This window comes from Salvelinus alpinus, chromosome 9, assembly GCF_045679555.1.
Source record: "Salvelinus alpinus chromosome 9, SLU_Salpinus.1, whole genome shotgun sequence".
In the NCBI taxonomy this organism is placed as follows: Eukaryota; Metazoa; Chordata; class Actinopteri; order Salmoniformes; family Salmonidae; genus Salvelinus; species Salvelinus alpinus.
Genome location: NC_092094.1, coordinates 12,840,480 through 12,862,635, shown reverse-complemented (window position 1 = coordinate 12,862,635; position 22,156 = coordinate 12,840,480). Strand labels below are relative to the sequence as shown.

Genomic DNA, 22,156 nt, shown 5'->3' with positions numbered 1-22,156 from the left:
ATCTGAGCTCTCAGTAATAAAGCGTGTTGTCTAGAGCTTGTCCTATAAGGTTGACAAAACCCTATATCTGCTACTGGCAGTGATGGAATGCTATCAGGATTAATATGGCGCCCACTGAAGCAGAACATGTGGTCACACAGGGGTCAATAGCATTCTGAGGAGAACTCCATGATGTTATGGAGGTGCCCTGCTGAGTTATATAGACTGGAAGCACCACACCAGCCACCTCCTGTCCTTTACAAACGTATGCCTGACTGCTGTGGAAATCATGACAGTGTCCTCTCACATCATGAACCTCCCTTCAGTCTTAAATGTCTCTAGGTGTATGAGAGAGTTATTTGTTTCATCATCTCTACTGAATATTGACCAGTAGGTGTTTATCACTGAAATAGGAAAATAATGTTGTTTTTTGTTGATACCACACATTAAAAGTGAATTGACACAGCCTGTAATATCCATTGGCTCTGTAGTTGGGTTCACTTCTTACAGATGACTGAATTGGTATGTGTTCTTTGTTGATACCACACATTAATAACTGACAATCCCCATAATATCCATTGGCCTGTCTGTATTTCTGTTCACTTCTTCTTCTGGTTAGCATCTGCAGGATTTGAGTGTGTGGCAGAATGCTTAGTAAAGGGCACTGATAGACAGTCAGCACCCAGTCCACAGACATTAAACAAGCTGGTTCACCTAATCAGGACTGTCAGGGGAGAAGATCCATTACAGGTGCCTAGACATAGAGAGACAGATGCATAGAAGACAGGCTGAGATGGGCCTTTTAGTCTGTTGATGAATGAGTGGAACTGATGGGGGACTTGATGTCCTGCCTAATACAGCAACTGAGCCACATCATGGGGGGACAAACATTTGAAAATGGCTCAGAGAGATGAAGGGATCTGGAATATTCATGTTCCTGTTTGTCAAATATTTTGTATTTAATTGCCTTGAAAAACATCAATGTTTATGAAAAACAAAGGGTGCGGACATTAGTGTTGAGCCGGGGTGTGGACATAAAGCTAGGGTTATGGTTAATCTGCGTTGGGGACATATAGCTATGAATAGGGTTGTAGTTGAAGCTAGGGTTAGGGTTCAGCCGGGTTGTGGACATGTAGCTAGGGTTAGGGTTGGGTTGAGCCGGGTTGTAACTGAAGTTAGGGTTAGAGTTGAGCCGGGTTGCGATTGAAGCTAGGTTTAGGGTTGAGCCGGGTTGTAATTGAAGCTAGGGTTAGGGTTGAGCCGGGTTGTAATTGAAGCTAGGGTTAGGGTTGAGCCGGGTTGTGGACATGAAGCTAGGGCTATGGTTGAGCCGGGTTGTAACTGAAGCTAGGGTTAAGGTTAGGGTTGAGCCTGGTTGTGATTGAAGCTAGGGTTAGGGTTGAGCCGGGTTGTGGACATGAAGCTAGGGTTAGGGTTGAGCCGGGTTGTAATTGAAGCTAGGTTTAGGGTTGAGCCGGGTTGTAATTGAAGCTAGGGTTAGGGTTGAGCCGGGTTGTAATTGAAGCTAGGGTTAGGGTTGAGCCGGGTTGTAATTGAAGCTAGGGTTAGGGTTGAGCCGGGTTGTAATTGAAGCTAGGGTTAGGGTTGAGCCGGGTTGTGGACATGAAGCTAGGGCTATGGTTGAGCCGGGTTGTAACTGAAGCTAGGGTTAAGGTTAGGGTTGAGCCTGGTTGTGATTGAAGCTAGGGTTAGGGTTGAGCCGGGTTGTGGACATGAAGCTAGGGTTAGGGTTGAGCCGGGTTGTAATTGAAGCTAGGGTTAGGGTTGGGTTGAGCCGGGTTGTGATTGAAGCTAGGGTTAGGGTTGAGCCGGGTTGTGATTGAAGCTAGGGTTAGGGATGAGCCGGGTTGTGGACATGAAGCTAGGGTTAGGGTTGAGCTGGGTTGTAATTGAAGCTAGGGTTAGGGATGAGCCGGTTTGTGGACATGAAGCTAGGGTTAGGGTTGAGCCGGGTTGTGATTGAAGCTAGGGTTAGGGTTGAGCCGGGTTGTGGACATGAAGCTAGGGTTAGGGTTGAGCCGGGTTGTGATTGAAGCTAGGGTTAGGGTTGAGCCAGGGTGGTGGACATGAAACTAGGGTTAGGGTAAGGATCTTATGCATGCGCCGCCATTCTAGAGTAGTTTAGTAAGCCAACCATCCCTGTGCCTTATTCTGCTGAGTGTGAGGAGCTCACGCTTCACTAAACCCCATACAACCCCATTATCTGGCTGTTCCTAAGACATGCTACTGACGTGTATCAGACACACGCTGTTCCCACATGATACCACTAAAGGAAAAATGATGAATTGCTCCCTGTACCTTTTGAGGTTGGCCCTGATAAGTATCTATTTCACCCTGCCTAGGGAGAGATAACAGTGTTCTGTGTCTCTCCCACCCCCTCTTCTTTTTTTACCAGGCAAGTCAGTTAAGAAACAAATTCTTATTTACAATGACTGCCTACTCTGGCTAAACCCAGACGATGCTGGGCCAATTGGGACTCCCAATCACTACCAGTTGTGATACAGCCTGGAATCAAACCAGGGTCTGTAGTTACGCCTCTAGCACTGAGATGCAGTGCCTTAGACCTCTTGGCTGCAAACAGTTTGTTTAGGAGATGGCATCTTGAGGAGTCCTTTAGTGGGATGCCAGAGTTCATTAAAGGACTATCCCCTGACACACACACACACACACACACACACACACACACACACACACACACACACACACACACACACACACACACACACACACACACACACACACACACACACACACACACACACACACACACACACACACACACACACACACACACACAACGAACTGGACCCAGAGCTTTGGGTTTTTCTCTGCTGTTGGGAGCAGGGAGCTGTTTCAGGACTAAAAGCTATTAGTTCTGCATCATTGGCCCCTACAAGCACCCTCAACACATAGATCAACAGAAGCTGTTAGGAAATAACACACAGAAACTCTCACCTCCAGATACACATTCAAATAAATTTACTGAAATAATAAATTATTATTAATCAGTATGAGGTTATTATGGTGTTGACTATTCATTTCAGCCATAATTAGTTTATCTTTCCTTAAATCAGATTTGTTTTATATGGGCCTATATTGATTAATTAAATGCAATAAATAGTCGTTATTTTTCACTGAACATGTTTTCCTGTTTGTTTTTAGCAAATATGATAAGCACGATATCCAATAGCAAATATTTCCAATCCACTCAAAACATTTATTTTTTACAACAATGTATTTCTTCTCAGAATGGTCTTGGTCTGAGAAACAAGGTATGGTGTAAGGGGAGACGAAAATACGTGTAGAAATAAATCAATTACAATTAATCTTGGTAATTAAACCCGTATTGGGCACTGGCCAGCCAAGCACAGATGTTTAGCTCGCCTCGCGCTGCTGAGGCGTTCATTCCTGCTGAATGGCTAAAATGTGCTGTATCGCTACCTGGCATAGGTGATGATGAAAACAGAAAATTGTCAGATCTGGATGCACTCTGACATTGTAGGTTTACTAATCATAATATGGAAACTATAAAATAATTATAATTGTATTTCAATATAATTCAATTATTCAGGTCATTGGCCTGAAACGAACCTGTGAAGTCCATGGTTAGGTCGCATTTCTCTTTATGTGACGAGATTCATGTCGGGTTTTTATTGTTTTGTGTATTCCCTCGTGTATTCTTTGTCCATTAATTTATCCAGCCAAACACCAGAGCTGGCAGCGAACGACGAGTGACAAAGCGTGCACACTGCATTAGGCATGCATAGTTGTTCCTGGAAGAATTGTGAATCTCCAACTGAAGATGCATTGAATATATATTTTTAGTAAAACGTTCCTCGAAGGGCACCTTGCAATACTCTGACGTAGGCTAAAGAAACTCCCACCGACTGAGCTTTGCATTTGCAGTTTCTTTCAATCTCGCTGCAGTCCGGACTTCTCTTCTCAGCTTCCGGCTGTCCTGGAATTTACTACAAAGATGGTGAGATGCATTCATTGATCCTCAATTCCTAATCTAAACAATGATTGTGGCTAAGTACAGTTATTTTAGACTAAAATTGATGAAAAATCACGGGTGGCACTTATTCAGTCAACATTGAGTGGACTACTGTAGACTGTACAGTAGTCGAACCACTGTCGCCGTCCATGGTGCTGAAATGCATTGTGCTGAAACTATGATGCGTCTATTTACAGCTCATTCCCTCTACTACAGGCAGCGAAACATTCCTTACTCGACATCTTCTGTTCAGTTTAATCTGCCATTTTATTGGCTAATCTTATTCTAGCATCTTTAAAAAAAAAATTGCAATATTCTCTTCTATTGTCAGTAGCTTAGTCATTTTTATAGCATATGTGCCTGTGTTTGTGTGTTTTTACTTTGGCAAAGTAGTTTTATGTATCTCAATTTTAAAACAATAACGATTATTGGTTCCTCGCGGGTAATCATTTTATCTGTTTGGTGTGTTTACGTTTTACTGCTGTGGAGAATGCTTGCTGGGCTGGGACTGGGGGAGAGGGGGCTCAACAGCTTGTCTATTGCCTGTTCAATCAGAGAGAGGGGCCGCTGCTGCTGCTGCTGCTGCACGGAATGACCGAGAGCAAATGAGCCGTAAAATTAAAGAATCTCTGCAATAATGAATACATAACCAATCCAGAGTCGACCAATGCCCCACAAAGGAATTGCCACAAATATGGAATAATAGTATTGAACTAAAAAAACACATGCACTAGGCCTAACTGTATATATGTTATCCAATATGTGAATTGCCACCAATTAAGCCACTTGATTTTCCAGTCTATTTGACCATTTATTTTGTACAGTTGTATGTATATGCCTGTATTGTAACGAATTTTAATTTCACCTTTTGTAGGATTGTTCTGAAGAGATGAACAACCGGCAGGTATCTGATCCTCCCACTCAGGTGTCGTTACCACAATCAGATACTGGAGCGGTAGCAGTAACAATAAACAAACAAGAGAATGTCCCAGATCTACCCTCTTCAAACTGTCAGCATCCCTCAAAAACCGAGGAACAAACTTTTTCTCATCCGGTGGATAGGCCTAACACAAGAAATGGAACGTTTAAAACCGACGCACCTGCAACGCATAATACCGACGTTGATGGAGCCGAATGTGCCTCTGTGGATCATTTTACGATACACTGTCATGGCACAGCTTCCTGTCCCAATCAAAGTGTTACAACGAGCCCAGTAGAGCAAAATGGCACGGGGACGGAGATTAGTCCCACCACTGTGATACTGGGGACAGATGGAAACATTTCGGTTCTACCTGGCACAGTGACCGGGGACGGGGTAAGAGTCCGTTATTTTATTACTCAGGCACGACGCGAGTAAAAAGCATGCCCAGAACATAGCCAGTGGCTGATTTCGTCTGACAAGTGTAAACTGGTGTGCTGCCTAAACGAATTTCACTTTCCTGGGAGCATTTTGCTGGTGTTCGGTCACAATGCATTACTTACTGCAGAGCAGGGTGTTGCGGAGTAATCTGTAGCGCTGCAGGCCCTCTCCATTGTTCTATTCCCTGGGGACATATCAAACCAAATAGCGCCCTTTGTGTGGAAGTGATGGAACGCATCATGATTGTAGCCTAATCGAAACAGAATCATTAGAATGAATAGTCCCACATTTATAAATACAAAAACGGTGAAATGTGCAGGAATAGATCAAATTGATCGGTGATAATTGAAGACTTTTCGACATCAATCATTTATATTTGTGTTTTTAAATAACCGTTAAACGTTAATTGTTTCCTTCAGGATGATGATGATGAAGGAGGAGATGAGAATAAAGCGAGGGGAAACTGGTCCAATAAAATGGACTTCATTCTATCAATGGTTGGATATGCTGTTGGTTTGGGAAATGTCTGGAGATTCCCATACCTAGCCTTCCAAAATGGAGGAGGTAAAGGACACATTTATGTTGCAAAACAATTTTATTCGTTTGCACACTTCATCAACTGCATCTGCTTATCTCAGCAAAGAAATCCGAATGTATAAAAATAATTAAATCCCTATCTGTTTATTTATTTTGGAGACTTTATTCGTTTTAGCGTTTGACTATTATTTCAATAGCCTATTTTAATAAATTAAATAATAATAAATTAACAATTTACATAAAATAATAATACTCTTAATAATTACAATAATAATTATGTGATTCGTTTAATATTGATACTAATGCAGTTCATATTATTAAATAAAACAAATAATAATTGTGATTCAACTACAATTTACATTTATATGTTGTGAAATTACATATTTCTTGTCCAATAATTTCACCATTCAGCCTGTTTCATGCAAAACTGTAATCGGATTGAGCTGCCTGACATTCAACTCCGTTTCCACTTTCTTCCTGTAGGTGCTTTCTTGATTCCTTATCTAATCATGTTGGGCCTTGCTGGAATCCCCATATTCTTATTGGAGGTGTCCTTGGGGCAGTTTGCAAGCCAAGGACCCGTGTCCGTATGGAAAGCAATCCCTGCTCTTCAAGGTAAGCTAAACAACAGCGATCATACTTGAACAGTACGTAAGCATAGTCTATTTTTAATTTTTTTATTATAACCTATACATTTCAGGTGCAAAAGAGTAATTTCTATATTTCGTCTCATTCGTTATTCTAGGTTGCGGGATTGCCATGTTGATAATATCAGTCTTGATAGCCATATACTATAACATAATAATGTGCTGGACATTGTACTACTTGTTCGCTTCGTTGAAGGGCTCACTCCCCTGGGCGAACTGCAAGAATAAATGGAACACTCAACACTGCAAGGACAAAGACATGCTTCTTCTTGGTATGTATTCAGAAGGCCGAACACCTTCCAATTTGGAATGCAAGGATTAATTGTTGTTAGAAATGTTTATTGTGGGAAAATACTGTGTATTTCATTTATTCAGGTATATAAAATCCAAATACATTGTATTTCGATTGTAAGTCATATAAATAGGCCACACTCGAATACTATGGCAAAGCATTAATGTCAGGTACTGTACAAATGCTCACTTGACACAATTCTTGCTGGAGGGCAGGCTACTGTGACGCCCTCTAGCGTCCATCTGTTCTTCTTGCGCTGCATAGTGGATTTATTCATACCACCTCAATTTTAGCCACCACGTGAACTTAACTACTCACACATGCTACCACCCACTTTCTTCGCTTTTGTTCTCCTGTCAGATTCATGCATTCTGCGGGATGGGAACGCCACCTCTATAAGGAATACTACACTATGTTTGTCTGCTGATGTCATTGGGAATCTGAGCAAACTCACTAACATCACATCTGAGATCAACAAAACCTATGTCAGCCCAAGTGAAGAGTATTTTAAGTAAGTATTGTTTATTATGTTAGGCTATGTAATAAAATAAAATATGTCTGCTTTATGTGTGTGTGACTGAAGTTATATTTTTCAGTGAAAATAATATGTTATTGATTTGAAGACATTGCGTTATAACCTGATGTCTCTCCCTCCCTCTCCATGCAGATATAATGTATTGAACATCTCCAAAGGAATAGAATACCCAGGGGAAATCCGCTGGCCTCTGGCCCTCTGTCTTCTCTTGGCCTGGGTTATTGTCTACGCCTCACTGGCTAAAGGAATCAAATCATCTGGGAAGGTAATCATTGTCACTTTCCAGCCAACATACTTATATTATTCTTTTGAGGCTTTTCTGAAGAGATATATGTTGTGGTTATTGGTGTCTGTTTTTGGATTGTTGTCTTTGTGTCTACGTTGCTGCACTGATTGACAATAGGATTATAGGATCATTAAAGTTTTTCTATTTTATTGGAGTGGATTGGATTCTGTTGGATTCTGTTCTATAGGTGGTGTATTTCACGGCTACGTTCCCCTACGTGGTGCTGGTGATTCTGCTGGTCAGAGGAGTTACTCTGCCTGGAGCTGGGGATGGCATCCTCTACTTCATCACTCCCAAGTGGGAGAAACTCTACGATGCCAAGGTGTGGAAGGATGCTGCAACCCAGATCTTCTTCTCCTTGTCAGCAGGCTGGGGTGGACTTATCACTCTGTCCTCCTACAACAAGTTTCATAACAACTGCTACAGGTGAGCAGGGTTAAACCTTATGGGACGGTTTCCCGGACACAGGTTCTCTATTGAGTATGCTTCTTACTCCAGGACTAGTCTTAAGCGTCCAGGAAACATACCCTACATGCAAACTATACTGTAGATGCAACAACTTGTTTCAGACAGTTTCAGACTGTCTTTGATCTTTTAGGGACACCATCATTGTGACCTGCACCAACAGTGCCACCAGCATCTTTGCAGGGTTTGTCATCTTCTCTGTCATCGGGTTTATGGCTCATGAGCTGAAAGTGCCCATCGAACAGGTGGCTGATGAGGGTAAAGAAAACAGTTATTCTATTCTATTAAAATAACTTTTTGAAGTAACATTAGTGTAACCAGACAGTTCTCTTGTCTTGTTGTGATTCTGCAGGTCCTGGCATAGCCTTCGTAGTGTATCCAGAGGCCCTCACCAGACTTCCTCTCTCTCCTTTCTGGGCCATCATCTTCTTCCTTATGCTACTCACTCTGGGACTGGATACCATGGTAACTATTGTTCTGCTTTCTGTTTTGTGTGGATGTAAGTGTTTGTATTTAATTACTTGGTTGTCTTTTATTTTTATTTTATCTTTATTTAACTAGGCAAGTCAGTTAAGAACAAATTTTTATTTTAAAATGACGGCCTACCCCGACCAAACCCTCCCCTAACCCGGACGATGCTGGGCCAATTGTGCGCTGCCCTAATGGTTGATAAGACCTCCACAAGGTCTTAGTGGTTGATAAGACCTCCGCAAGGTCTTAGTGGTTGATAAGACCTTCACAAGGTCTTAGTGGTTGATAAGACCTTCACAAGGTCTTAGTGGTTGATAAGACCTCCACAAGGTCTTCGTGGTTGATAAGACCTTCGCAAGGTCTTAGTGGTTGATAAGACCTCCACAAGGTCTTTGTGGTTGATAAGACCTTGGCAAGGTCTTAGTGGTTGATAAGACCTCCACAAGGTCTTAGTGGTTGATAAGACCTTCACAAGGTCTTAGTGGTTGATAAGACCTCCACAAGGTCTTCGTGGTTGATAAGACCTTCGCACGGTCTTAGTGGTTGATAAGACCTCCACAAGGTCTTTGTGGTTGATAAGACCTTCGCAAGGTCTTAGTGGTTGATAAGACCTCCACAAGGTCTTAGTGGTTGATAAGACCTTCGCATGGTCTTAGTGGTTGATAAGACCTCCACAAGGTCTTAGTGGTTGATAAGACCTCCGCAAGGTCTTAGTGGTTGATAAGACCTCCGCAAGGTCTTAGTGGTTGATAAGACCTCCGCAAGGTCTTAGTGGTTGATAAGACCTCCACAAGGTCTTAGTGGTTGATAAGACCTCCACAAGGTCTTAGTGGTTGATAAGACCTCCACAAGGTCTTTGTGGTTGATAGGACCTTCGCAAGGTCTTAGTGGTTGATAAGACCTCCACAAGGTCTTAGTGGTTGATAAGACCTCCACAAGGTCTTAGTGGTTGATAAGACCTCCGCAGGGTCTTAGTGGTTGATAAGACCTCCGCAGGGTCTTAGTGGTTGATAAGACCTCCACAAGGTCTTAGTGGTTGATAAGACCTCCACAAGGTCTTAGTGGTTGATAAGACCTCCGCAGGGTCTTAGTGGTTGATAAGACCTCCGCAAGGTCTTAGTGGTTGATAAGACCTCCGCAGGGTCTTAGTGGTTGATAAGACCTCCGCAAGGTCTTAGTGGTTGATAAGACCTCCGCAGGGTCTTAGTGGTTGATAAGACCTCCGCAGGGTCTTAGTGGTTGATAAGACCTCCGCAGGGTCTTAGTGGTTGATAAGACCTCCGCAGGGTCTTAGTGGTTAATAAGACCTCCGCAGGGTCTTAGTGGTTGATAAGACCTCCGCAGGGTCTTAGTGGTTGATAAGACCTCCGCAGGGTCTTAGTGGTTGATAAGACCTCCACAAGGTCTTAGTGGTTGATAAGACCTCCACAAGGTCTTAGTGGTTGATAAGACCTCCGCAAGGTCTTAGTGGTTGATAAGACCTCCGCAGGGTCTTAGTGGTTGATAAGACCTCCGCAAGGTCTTAGTGGTTGATAAGACCTCCGCAAGGTCTTAGTGGTTGATAAGACCTCCACAAGGTCTTAGTGGTTGATAAGACCTCCGCAGGGTCTTAGTGGTTGATAAGACCTCCACAAGGTCTTAGTGGTTGATAAGACCTCCACAAGGTCTTAGTGGTTGATAAGACCTCCACAAGGTCTTAGTGGTTGATAAGACCTCCACAAGGTCTTAGTGGTTGATAAGACCTCCACAAGGTCTTAGTGGTTGATAAGACCTCCACAAGGTCTTAGTGGTTGATAAGACCTCCACAAGGTCTTAGTGGTTGATAAGACCTCCGCAGGGTCTTAGTGGTTGATAAGACCTCCGCAGGGTCTTAGTGGTTGATAAGACCTCCACAAGGTCTTAGTGGTTGATAAGACCTCCACAAGGTCTTAGTGGTTGATAAGACCTCCACAGGGTCTTAGTGGTTGATAAGACCTCCACAGGGTCTTAGTGGTTGATAAGACCTCCGCAGGGTCTTAGTGGTTGATAAGACCTCCGCAGGGTCTTAGTGGTTGATAAGACCTCCGCAAGGTCTTAGTGGTTGATAAGACCTCCGCAGGGTCTTAGTGGTTGATAAGACCTCCGCAGGGTCTTAGTGGTTGATAAGACCTCCGCAGGGTCTTAGTGGTTGATAAGACCTCCACAAGGTCTTAGTGGTTCATTGTAAGTATGTGTAGTACCAAGATTATGTCATTTGGCTTTCTGTTGTTCGACGGAATCTATTATATTAATTAAGTATCTACTGTCCCTGTCTCAGTTTGCCACCATTGAGACCATAGTGACGTCTGTGTCAGATGAGTTCCCCAGATATCTGAGGAAGTACAAGGCCCTCTTCACCCTGGGGTGCTGCACCTCTTTCTACATCCTGGGGTACCCCATGATCACAGAGGTAAGGCCTAATCTGATCCTCAACATTCATCTGTAGCGTTTACCATAAATGGCGAATGCCTTGAGAAGGCGCTGTGTAGTGCGCTGCTCTGCAACAACTAGATCCCGGCCCTAGTCATTTTGTCAATAACGCAAATGTATTATACAGTTTAGGTGTCTGAGTGGCACGTCTCAAACACTAAGGATACACAGTCAAACTAATAGAATGACATTGAGAGTCAGTGAGGCTGTATAGCGGACTGCTACGTTTTCAGTGCTCTGATGGGTCTTGTATCCCATCCTGGCAGAATGGAATGTATATGCTTCAGCTGGTGGACACATACGCAGCCTCATACTCTCTGATCATCATCGCCATCTTTGAACTTGTGGGAGTTTCATACATTTATGGTGAGTCATGTATAGGCACTGGTCCAGTGTTTGTACAGTTTTTTCAGACCGTATTCAAAAGATACCTTATTCGACAAAGACCTTATTTGGCATAAGCCTTCCTGTAAATGTTTTCAAGATATGCTTTACTAATTGTGGTTGAGTGACATTATCAAGCTTGGTACTGTGTGTGAAAGGACTCAAACTAACTGGTTGTTGTGTTCTAGGTCTGAAGAGGTTCTGTGAAGACATTGAAATGATGATCGGGTTCCAGCCAAACATGTTCTGGAGGGTCTGCTGGGCCTTTGTGACCCCCACCATTCTCACAGTAGGTGCTACCATCCCCAGGCCAAGATTAAATGTATTCTGTATTCCCATGTTGCTCTGTGTGATTTTATATAGAACATGTTACTTTCAGCACAAGAAACGGTACATAAGAAACAGTGATAACTGCATAAAAATCGAATTACATGGACATTGTGCATCACTATACCATGTCAGTCATATTGAGTGTTTCCATGAGTGTTCTAGTCCAGGGTTTCCCAAACTCGGTCCTGGGGCCCACCCTGGGTGCACGTTTTGGTTTTTGCCCTAGCACTACACAGCTGATTAAAATAACCAACTCATCATCAAGCTTTGATTATTGAATCATCTGTGTAGTGCTAGGGTAAAAACCAAAACGTGCACCCAGGGTGGGCCCCAGGACCAAAAAACGTGCATCCTGTTCTAGCCAAATGCAGGGGCTTTATCCCTTCTAATAATGCTATTTCTATAGTTCACCTAATGCTCAGTAGCCTTTAATGTCTTGGTTGTCCCTGTCTTCTGCCTGTACTACAGTTTATCCTGGGTCTGAGTCTGTACCACTGGAAGGTGATGACCTATGAGACCTACACCTACCCCACCTGGTCCATGGTGATGGGCTGGCTCATGGTGGTTTGTTCTGTTATCTGGATCCCCATCATGTTTTGCATCAAGATGCACCTGGCCCCCGGCACCTTCATCCAGGTATGTGATGATTTACTGTAGCTATCCCCCCCGCTAAAGACATTTACTCTAGCTTTCCCCCCATTAAAGACATTTACCGTAGCTCCCCCTCCCCCTGCTAAAGACATTTAATGTAGCTCCCCCCTCCCTCTGCTAAAGACATTTACTGTAGCTCCCCCTCCCCCTGCTAAAGACATTTAATGTAGCTCCCCCTCCTGCTAAAGACATTTATTGTAGCTCCTCCCTCCCTCTGCTAAAGACATTTAATGTAGCTCCCCCTCCCTCTGCTAAAGACATTTAATGTAGCTCCCCCCTGCCCCTGCTAAAGCCATTTAATGTAGCTCCCCCTCCCCTTGCTAAAAACATTTAATGTCGCTTCCCCTCCTGCTAAAGACATTAAATGTAGCTCCCCTCCCCTTGCTAAAAACATTTAATGTAGCTCCCCCATCCCCCTGCTAAAGACATTTACTGTAGCTCCCCCTCCCCTGCTAAAGACATTTACTGTAGCTCCTCCCTACCCCCACTAAATACATTTACTGTAGCTCCTCCCTCCCCCCACTAAATACATTTACTGTAGCTCCCCCCTCCCCTGCTAAAGACATTTACTGTAGCTCCCCCTCCCCCTGCTAAAGACCTTTAATGTAGCTCCCCCCTCCCCTGCTAAAGACATTTAATGTAGCTCCCCCTCCCCCCACTAAATACATTTAATGTAGCTCTCCCCTCCCCCCACTAAATACATTTAATGTAGCTCCCCCCTCCCCCCACTAAATACATTTACTGTAGCTCCCCCTCCCCTGCTAAAGACATTTACTGTAGCTCCACTCCCCCTGCTAAAGACATTTACTGTAGCTCCACACCCCCTGCTAAAGACATTTACTGTAGCTCCCCCTCCCCCTGCTAAAGACATTTAATGTAGCTCTCCCCCTCACCTGCTAAAGACATTTAATGTAGCTCCCCCCTCCCCCCACTAAATACATTTAATGTAGCTCTCCCCTCCCCCCACTAAATACATTTAATGTAGCTCCCCCCTCCCCCCACTAAATACATTTACTGTAGCTCCCCCTCCCCTGCTAAAGACATTTACTGTAGCTCCACTCCCCCTGCTAAAGACATATACTGTAGCTCCCCCACCCCCTGCTAAAGACATTTACTGTAGTTCCACTCCCCCTGCTAAAGACATTTACTGTAGCTCCACTCCCCCTGCTAAAGACATTTACTGTAGCTCCCCCTCCCCCTGCTAAAGACATTTAATGTAGCTCCCCCCTCCCCCTGCTAAAGACATTTACTGTAGCTCCCGCCTCCTGCTAAAGACATTTACTGTAGCTCCACTCCCCCTGCTAAAGACATTTACTGTAGCTCCCCCCTCCCCCTGCTAAAGACATTTACTGTAGCTCCCCCCTCCCCTGCTAAAGACATTTAATGTAGCTCCCCCTCCTCTGCTAAATACATTTACTGTAGCTCCCCCCTCCCCTGCTAAAGACATTTAATGTAGCCCCCCCTCCCCCCGCTAAAGACATTTACTGTAGCTCCCCCCTCCCTCTGCTAAAGACATTTACTATAGCTCCCCCTCCCCCTGCTAAAGACATTTAATGTAGCTCCCCCTCCTGCTAAAGACATTTACTGTAGCTCCTCCCTCCCTCTGCTAAAGACATTTAATGTAGCTACCCCTCCCCCTGCTAAAGACATTTACTGTAGCTCCTCCTGCCCTCTGCTAAAGACCTTTAATGTAGCTCCCCCTCCCCCTGCTAAAGACATTTAATATAGCTCCCCCCTGCCCCTGCTAAAGCCATTTAATGTAGCTCCCCGTCCCCCTGCTAATGACATTTACTGTAGCTCCACTCCCCCTGCTAAAGACATTTACAGTAGCCACCCTCCCCTTGATAAAAACATTTAATGTAGCTCCCCCTCCCCTTGCTAAAAACATTTAATGTAGCTTCCCCTCCCTGCTAAAGACATTAAATGTAGCTCCCCCTCCCCTTGCTAAAAACATTTAATGTAGCTCCCCCTCCTCTGCTAAATACATTTACTGTAGCTCCCCCCTCCCCTGCTAAAGACATTTACTGTAGCTCCTCCCTCCCCCTACTAAATACATTTACTGTAGCTCCTCCCTCCCCCCACTAAATACATTTACTGTAGCTCCCCCCTCCCCTGCTAAAGACATTTACTGTAGCTCCCCCCCCGCTAAAGACCTTTAATGTAGCTCCCCCCTCCCCTGCTAAAGACATTTAATGTAGCTCCCCCCTCCCCCCACTAAATACATTTCATGTAGCTCCCCCCTCCCCTGCTAAAGACATTTACTGTAGCTCCACTACCCCTGCTAAAGACATATACTGTAGCTCCCCCACCCCCTGCTAAAGACATTTACTGTAGCTCCACTCCCCCTGCTAAAGACATTTACTGTAGCTCCACTCCCCCTGCTAAAGACATTTACTGTAGCTCCCCCTCCCCCTGCTAAAGACATTTAATGTAGCTCCCCCCTCCCCCTGCTAAAGACATTTAATGTAGTTTCCCCCCCCCCTGCTAAAGACATTTACTGTAGCTCCCCCCTCCTGCTAAAGACATTTACTGTAGCTCCACTCCCCCTGCTAAAGACATTTACTGTAGCTCCCCCCTCCCCCTGCTAAAGACATTTACTGTAGCTCCCCCCCTCCCCTGCTAAAGACATTTAATGTAGCTCCCCCCCTCCCCTGCTAAAGACATATACTGTAGCTCCCCCCTCCCCCTGCTAAAGACATTTACTGTAGCTCCCCCTCCCCCTGCTAAAGACATTTAATGTAGCTCCCCCTCCTCTGCTAAATACATTTACTGTAGCTACCCCCTCCCCTGCTAAAGACATTTAATGTAGCCCCCCCTCCCCCCGCTAAAGACATTTACTGTAGCTCCCCCCTCCCTCTGCTAAAGACATTTACTGTAGCTCCCCCTCCCCCTGCTAAAGACATATACTGTAGCTCCCCCACCCCCTGCTAAAGACATTTACTGTAGCTCCCACTCCCCCTGCTAAAGACATTTACTGTAGCTCCACTCCCCCTGCTAAAGACATTTACTGTAGCTCCCCCTCCCCCTGCTAAAGACATTTAATGTAGCTCCCCCCTCCCCCTGCTAAAGACATTTACTGTAGCTCCCCCCTCCTGCTAAATACATTTACTGTAGCTCCACTCCCCCTGCTAAAGACATTTACTGTAGCTCCCCCCTCCCCCTGCTAAAGACATTTACTGTAGCTCCCCCCTCCCCTGCTAAAGACATTTAATGTAGCTCCCCCTCCCCTGCTAAAGACATTTAATGTAGCCCCCCCTCCCCCCGCTAAAGACATTTACTGTAGCTCCCCCCTCCCTCTGCTAAAGACATTTACTGTAGCTCCCCCTCCCCCTGCTAAAGACATTTACTGTAGCTCCCCCCTCCTGCTAAAGACATTTACTGTAGCTCCACTCCCCCTGCTAAAGACATTTACTGTAGCTCCACTCCCCCTGCTAAAGACATTTACTGTAGATCCCCCTCCCCCTGCTAAAGACATTTAATGTAGCTCCCCCCTCCCCCTGCTAAAGACATTTACTGCAGCTCCCCCCTCCTGCTAAAGACATTTACTGTAGCTCCACTCCCCCTGCTAAAGACATTTACTGTAGCTCCCCCCTCCCCCTGCTAAAGACATTTACTGTAGCTCCCCCCTCCCCTGCTAAAGACATTTAATGTAGCTCCCCCTCCCCTGCTAAAGACATTTAATGTAGCCCCCCCCTCCCCCCGCTAAAGACATTTACTGTAGCTCCCCCCTCCCTCTGCTAAAAACATTTACTGTAGCTCCCCCTCCCCCTGCTAAAGACATTTAATGTAGCTCCCCCTCCTGCTAAAGACCTTTAATGTAGCTCCTCTCTCCCTCTGCTAAAGACATTTACTGTAGCTCCTCCTGCCCTCTGCTAAAGACCTTTAATGTAGCTCCCCCTCCCCCTGCTAAAGACATTTAATATAGCTCCCCCCTGCCCCTGCTAAAGCCATTTAATGTAGCTCCCCGTCCCCCTGCTAATGACATTTACTGTAGCTCCACTCCCCCTGCTAAAGACATTTACAGTAGCCACCCTCCCCTTGATAAAAACATTTAATGTAGCTCCCCCTCCCCTTGCTAAAAACATTTAATGTAGCTTCCCCTCCCTGCTAAAGACATTAAATGTAGCTCCCCCTCCCCTTGCTAAAAACATTTAATGTAGCTCCCCCATCCCCCTGCTAAAGACATTTACTGTAGCTCCCCCTCCCCTGCTAAAGACATTTACTGTAGCTCCTCCCTCCCCCTACTAAATACATTTACTGTAGCTCCTCCCTCCCCCCACTAAATACATTTACTGTAGCTCCCCCCTCCCCTGCTAAAGACATTTACTGTAGCTCCCCCCCCGCTAAAGACCTTTAATGTAGCTCCCCCCTCCCCTGCTAAAGACATTTAATATAGCTCCCCCCTCCCCCCACTAAATACATTTAATGTAGCTCCCCCCTCCCCTGCTAAAGACATTTACTGTAGCTCCACTCCCCCTGCTAAAGACATATACTGTAGCTCCCCCACCCCCTCCTAAAGACATTTACTGTAGCTCCACTCCCTCTGCTAAAGACATTTACTGTAGCTCCACTCCCCCTGCTAAAGACATTTACTGTAGCTCCCCCTCCCCCTGCTAAAGACATTTAATGTAGCTCCTCCCTCCCCCTACTAAATACATTTACTGTAGCTCCCCCCTCCCCCTGCTAAAGACATTTACTGTAGCTCCCCCCTCCTGCTAAAGACATTTACTGTAGCTCCACTCCCCCTGCTAAAGACATTTACTGTAGCTCCCCCCTCCCCCTGCTAAAGACATTTACTGTAGCTCCCCCCCTCCCCTGCTAAAGACATTTAATGTAGCTCCCCCCTCCCCTGCTAAAGACATTTAATGTAGCTCCCCCTCCCCTGCTAAAGACATATACTGTAGCTCCCCCCTCCCCTGCTAAAGACATTTACTGTAGCTCCCCCCCCGCTAAAGACCTTTAATGTAGCTCCCCCCTCCCCTGCTAAAGACATTTAATGTAGCTCCCCCCTCCCCCCACTAAATACACTTAATGTTGCTCCCCCCTCCCCTGCTAAATACATTTACTGTAGCTCCACTCCCCCTGCTAAAGACATATACTGTAGCTCCCCCACCCCCTGCTAAAGACATTTACTGTAGCTCCACTCCCCCTGCTAAAGACATTTACTGTAGCTCCACTCCCCCTGCTAAAGACATTTACTGTAGCTCCCCCTCCCCCTGCTAAAGACATTTAATGTAGCTCCCCCCTCCCCCTGCTAAAGACATTTAATGTAGCTCCCCCCTCCCCCTGCTAAAGACATTTACTGTAGCTCCCCCCTCCTGCTAAAGACATTTACTGTAGCTCCACTCCCCCTGCTAAAGACATTTACTGTAGCTCCCCCCTCCCCCTGCTAAAGACATTTACTGTAGCTCCCCCCCTCCCCTGCTAAAGACATTTAATGTAGCTCCCCCCTCCCCTGCTAAAGACATTTAATGTAGCTCCCCCTCCCCTGCTAAAGACATATACTGTAGCTCCCCCCTCCCCCTGCTAAAGACATTTACTGTAGCTCCCCCCCTCCCCTGCTATAGACATTTAATGTAGCTCCCCCTCCTCTGCTAAATACATTTACTGTAGCTACCCCCTCCCCTGCTAAAGACATTTACTGTAGCTACCCCTCCCCTGCTAAAGACATTTAATGTAGCCCCCCCTCCCCCCGCTAAAGACATTTACTGTAGCTCCCCCCTCCCTCTGCTAAAGACATTTACTGTAGCTCCCCCACCCCCTGCTAAAGACATTTAATGTAGCTCCTCCTGCCCTCTGCTAAAGACCTTTAATGTAGCTCCTCTCTCCCTCTGCTAAAGACATTTAATGTAGCTCCTCCTGCCCTCTGCTAAAGACCTTTAATGTAGCTCCCCCTCCCCCTGCTAAAGACATTTAATGTAGCTCCCCCCTCCCCCTGCTAAAGACATTTAATGTAGCTCCTCCTGCCCTCTGCTAAAGACCTTTAATGTAGTTCCCCCTCCCCCTGCTAAAGACATTTAATGTAGCTCCCCCCTCCCCCTGCTAAAGACATTTAATGTAGCTCCCCCCTCCTGCTTAAGACATTTACTGTAGCTCCCCCCTCCCCCTGCTAAAGACATTAAATGTAACTCCCCCCTCCCCTGCTTAAGACATTTACTGTCTCTCTCATCTTCCATGTTATGTAGTGGTCCAATAATGTAGCCTAATAATGCTTAATGTAGCCTAATGTAGCCTAATAATGCCTAATGTAGCTTGATAGTGAAATTGCGATGCTTGGTAAGATCATCCTACAAAAGAGTGAAAATAATTGGAATATTCTTCTGATGCTATGTTGCTACACTTGTTCCAGGACATCTGGCTCAAGGGACAATGGTTTTTATACAACAGTGTTCTAATGTTTTCCTGATGTGTACCCTGGTATTACGACATGTTATGGTAATGAATTTAATGATGTTTCAGCGTCTGAAGCTAGTGTGCTCCCCTCAGCCGGACTGGGGTCCCTTCCTGATGAAGCACAGAGGAGAACGATACAAGAACATGATGGACCCGCTAGGAACCAACTCCCTGGGGCTCAAACTCCCTCCTAAAGGCCTTCAGCTGGGCCAGACCCAGTGCTAATGTCTGTTCCTGGACAAGTGACAAAGTTCACCAACTCTGCAGTAGTCATCTGTTGTTCGCTCTATTCACCGTTTGCACACTTTTCTATAGATTACACAAAGGGAAATTGAAAGTCAAAGTCCAAGATTATGCATGTTGTCTTCTGACAAAGACTGTCCATTTAATACAGCAGTAGGCCTATGATCGATTTTTACAGGTAACAGGGCTGATTTGGTGCCTACTGTGCTTAATCTCCAGTCTTCCACAATGCTGTTTATTTTATGTGTTAAAATAACTATTCTGAGCCCACTGAATAGGAGAATGGTTATAGACATGTCCTCCCAGCACAGAAACAGGTCGCTTCTCAACACTGTTACTAAATAGATTTGAAAAAAGAATGAGGTTTGTTGTGATGCATGTCGTTGTCAAGAAATCTGCAATAGGAAACATGTTGATGAAAGATATATCTGTTTGCGTGTACTGTAGCATAGTTATATGTAAACATTCCATGTTAGCTGCTCAATGAACTAATAAGCACATCCCAACAGAGAAAAACTGTGGCTACAATGAATTAATCAACCTCAAACTGCCTTTTGTATAAGCAACGTGTAACTTGTATGTCAAATAATTTGTGTTGCATGTGCCTACAACTGAATCAGAAAACATTGTCATTTGTCAAGAATTTGGCACGTGACACATGTTGATCATGCCGTTCTTGTATGTCATGCTTCTATTTGTCTTTGGCTGCTGAGAGTGTTTCTAAATGTATTGTATACTTGCACTTGTTTGAATACAGCCCTCCTCTTCCCTTGCATGTAGTCACAAAGCATGCTTGGAGGCTGTACTGTTGAATCTACTGTGTTTGCCATTCTTTTACATCAACTTAGGATATACAAAACCAAAGATGGAGTGCTTAGTGAAAGATTTGGAGACAGAAACATCTATGGGAAGTTGAATATACTGCCAGTCAATTTCAATTTGATCACAAATGTTTTCCAGCATGTTTATGCCACATCTTCAGGTAACCTTTGGCCTTTGAGATGTACTCACATTTTAAAAGATTGTATGGATTGAAAAATAATTAAGTTATTAGATTGTTTAAAATAGTGTGCTTTTTCAGCACTTTGTGGATATTTGAGGCAATACCTCAGATTTTGTATTTATCTACACAATTGCGATATGTATATTTGCATTTATTGTAAATACAACTTTAAGACTTGGATTAAATCCGACGCATGCTATAGCGCAGCTGCGGTATAGGGGACATTTTGCCTTTGAAAAGGTAATTTACACTTGAGCCGACATTCAAAGCGTTTACCATGAATGTGAACTCCGCAAACGGCTGGGAAGTAGCCTTTAACAGGCAAATTGTCAGCTGTCTAGCGCAGTAGCATTATAAACCATGTTCGGATTAAATCTTGGCCTAAACCTGATGAAATCCTGAAATACCTTTATTAATATACAGTTTGTGTATACTGAACAAAAATATAAACTCAACATGCAACAATTTCAATGATTTTACTGAGTTACAGTTCATATAATGAAATCAGTCAGTTGAAATAAATTCATTAGACCCTCATCTACGGATTCCACATGACTCTGCAGAGGCGAGAGAAACGCACACCTGTTAAGGCGAGGTGCTGGCTAGCGGAGTAAAACACTTGAAAAAGAAAAGGAAAGCCGCACACTAGGAGCTAGCTGTTGCAATAACTTAATAACCTCATAACCAACGTTTTGACTGACAAACTGTCTTTATATAATGACGAACACTGCGGGTCATTAGTTAATATAGTGTCAAAGAACACACACAGGTGTCTGTAATCATGGCCGGGTGTGGCTTGATATCATTGGTTAATTAACAGATATAAATAGAACATATAAAAAACACAAATGAATAGCATATGATCATAGATACAATTTGGCTACATAGACCTACAAACATTTTCAATGAATAGCAAAATTACAATAACCACAAAAATGGCTTCAGATCAAAGTTTACGTTGAGACCGAAGGGAGCAAGGTTCTTTAAGTTAAAGATCCAGGCAGCCTCTCGTTTTAACAATAAATTGTCGAGGTCAACCCCTCTCCTAGGGAGGGTGACGTGTTCGATGCCGATATAACGTAGGGACAAATCGAGTGGTTCGCTTCCAAAAAGTGGTCCTTAACTGGATACGTAGTTTTTTTTTTACCACAAGAACAAGTTATAAGATAAATAACTGCCTTATTGGAGCACGTGATAACACATTTGATTGGGATTTGTTTCCCTGTTTGGGGGTGTTTGAAGGATCTACATTTGTAAGTGCCATTGCATTGCGCGCATCCATTACACTTGTAGTTTCCATCCCGTAGAGGCGTAAATAGACGTTGTGCAGGGGTATTTTGGGTTGGTAAATCGGAGTTTACTAATTGATCTCTGAGATTTCTGCCCCATGAGAATACGACCAAGGGAGGGTCCAAAAACACATTACCGATACTGTCATCGGATTTTAGAATGTGCCAATGTTTGTATACGATTCCCTTAATTTGTTCAGAGCATTTTGAATAGCAATAGTAAACACGCAAGAATGCTTCTTTTTGCGAGACTGCCCTTGAAAGATATCAATCGATTTGTTGTAGATTTTCTCAATGGCAGTATTAATCTGACAATTTATCCCCTCGAATTTTCTTTGTCTCATCCATATTTCTGTCGTTATCTGATTGTTTTTGGCATATTCTTTCAAAAGGGGCACAGCCTTGGGTTGGCATGGGCCCGCCCACTTGGGAGCCAGGCCCAGCCAATCAGAATTAGTTTTTCCCCACAAAAGGGATTTATTACAGACAGAAATACTCCTCAATTTCATCAGCTGTCCAGGTGGCTTAGATGATCCCACAGGTGAAGAAGCCGAATGTGGAGGTCCTGGGCTGGCGTGGTTACGAGTGGTCACCGGTTGTATGTACTGCCAAATTCTCCAAAATGACATTGAAGGCAGCTTATGGTAGAGAAATGAACATTTAATTATCTGGCGGACATGCCTGCAGTCAGCATGCCAATTGCACATGCCCTCAAAACTTGAGCTATCTGTGGCGTTGTGACAAAACTGCACATTTTAGAGTGCCCTTTTATTGTCTCCAGCACAAGGTGCACCTGTGTCATGATCAAGAATAAAATGCAAAACATAG

General features: G+C 44.4%; 1 protein-coding gene across 1 annotated transcript; it reads left to right on the top strand.

Moving 5' to 3' along the window:
* The first annotated feature begins 3,873 nt into the window (after positions 1 to 3,873).
* LOC139584330 (sodium- and chloride-dependent glycine transporter 2-like) lies at positions 3,874 to 20,650 on the top strand. The gene is made up of 15 exons (XM_071416032.1): positions 3,874 to 3,979; positions 4,869 to 5,309; positions 5,774 to 5,918; positions 6,375 to 6,506; positions 6,637 to 6,810; positions 7,191 to 7,341; positions 7,498 to 7,630; positions 7,839 to 8,077; positions 8,250 to 8,374; positions 8,469 to 8,581; positions 10,884 to 11,015; positions 11,302 to 11,401; positions 11,608 to 11,708; positions 12,218 to 12,385; positions 18,860 to 20,650. Exons 1-15 carry the CDS (start codon positions 3,977 to 3,979, stop codon positions 19,016 to 19,018), a joined length of 2,316 nt encoding a protein of 771 aa, XP_071272133.1. The 5' UTR covers positions 3,874 to 3,976; the 3' UTR covers positions 19,019 to 20,650.
* The last annotated feature ends 1,506 nt before the right edge of the window (positions 20,651 to 22,156 follow it).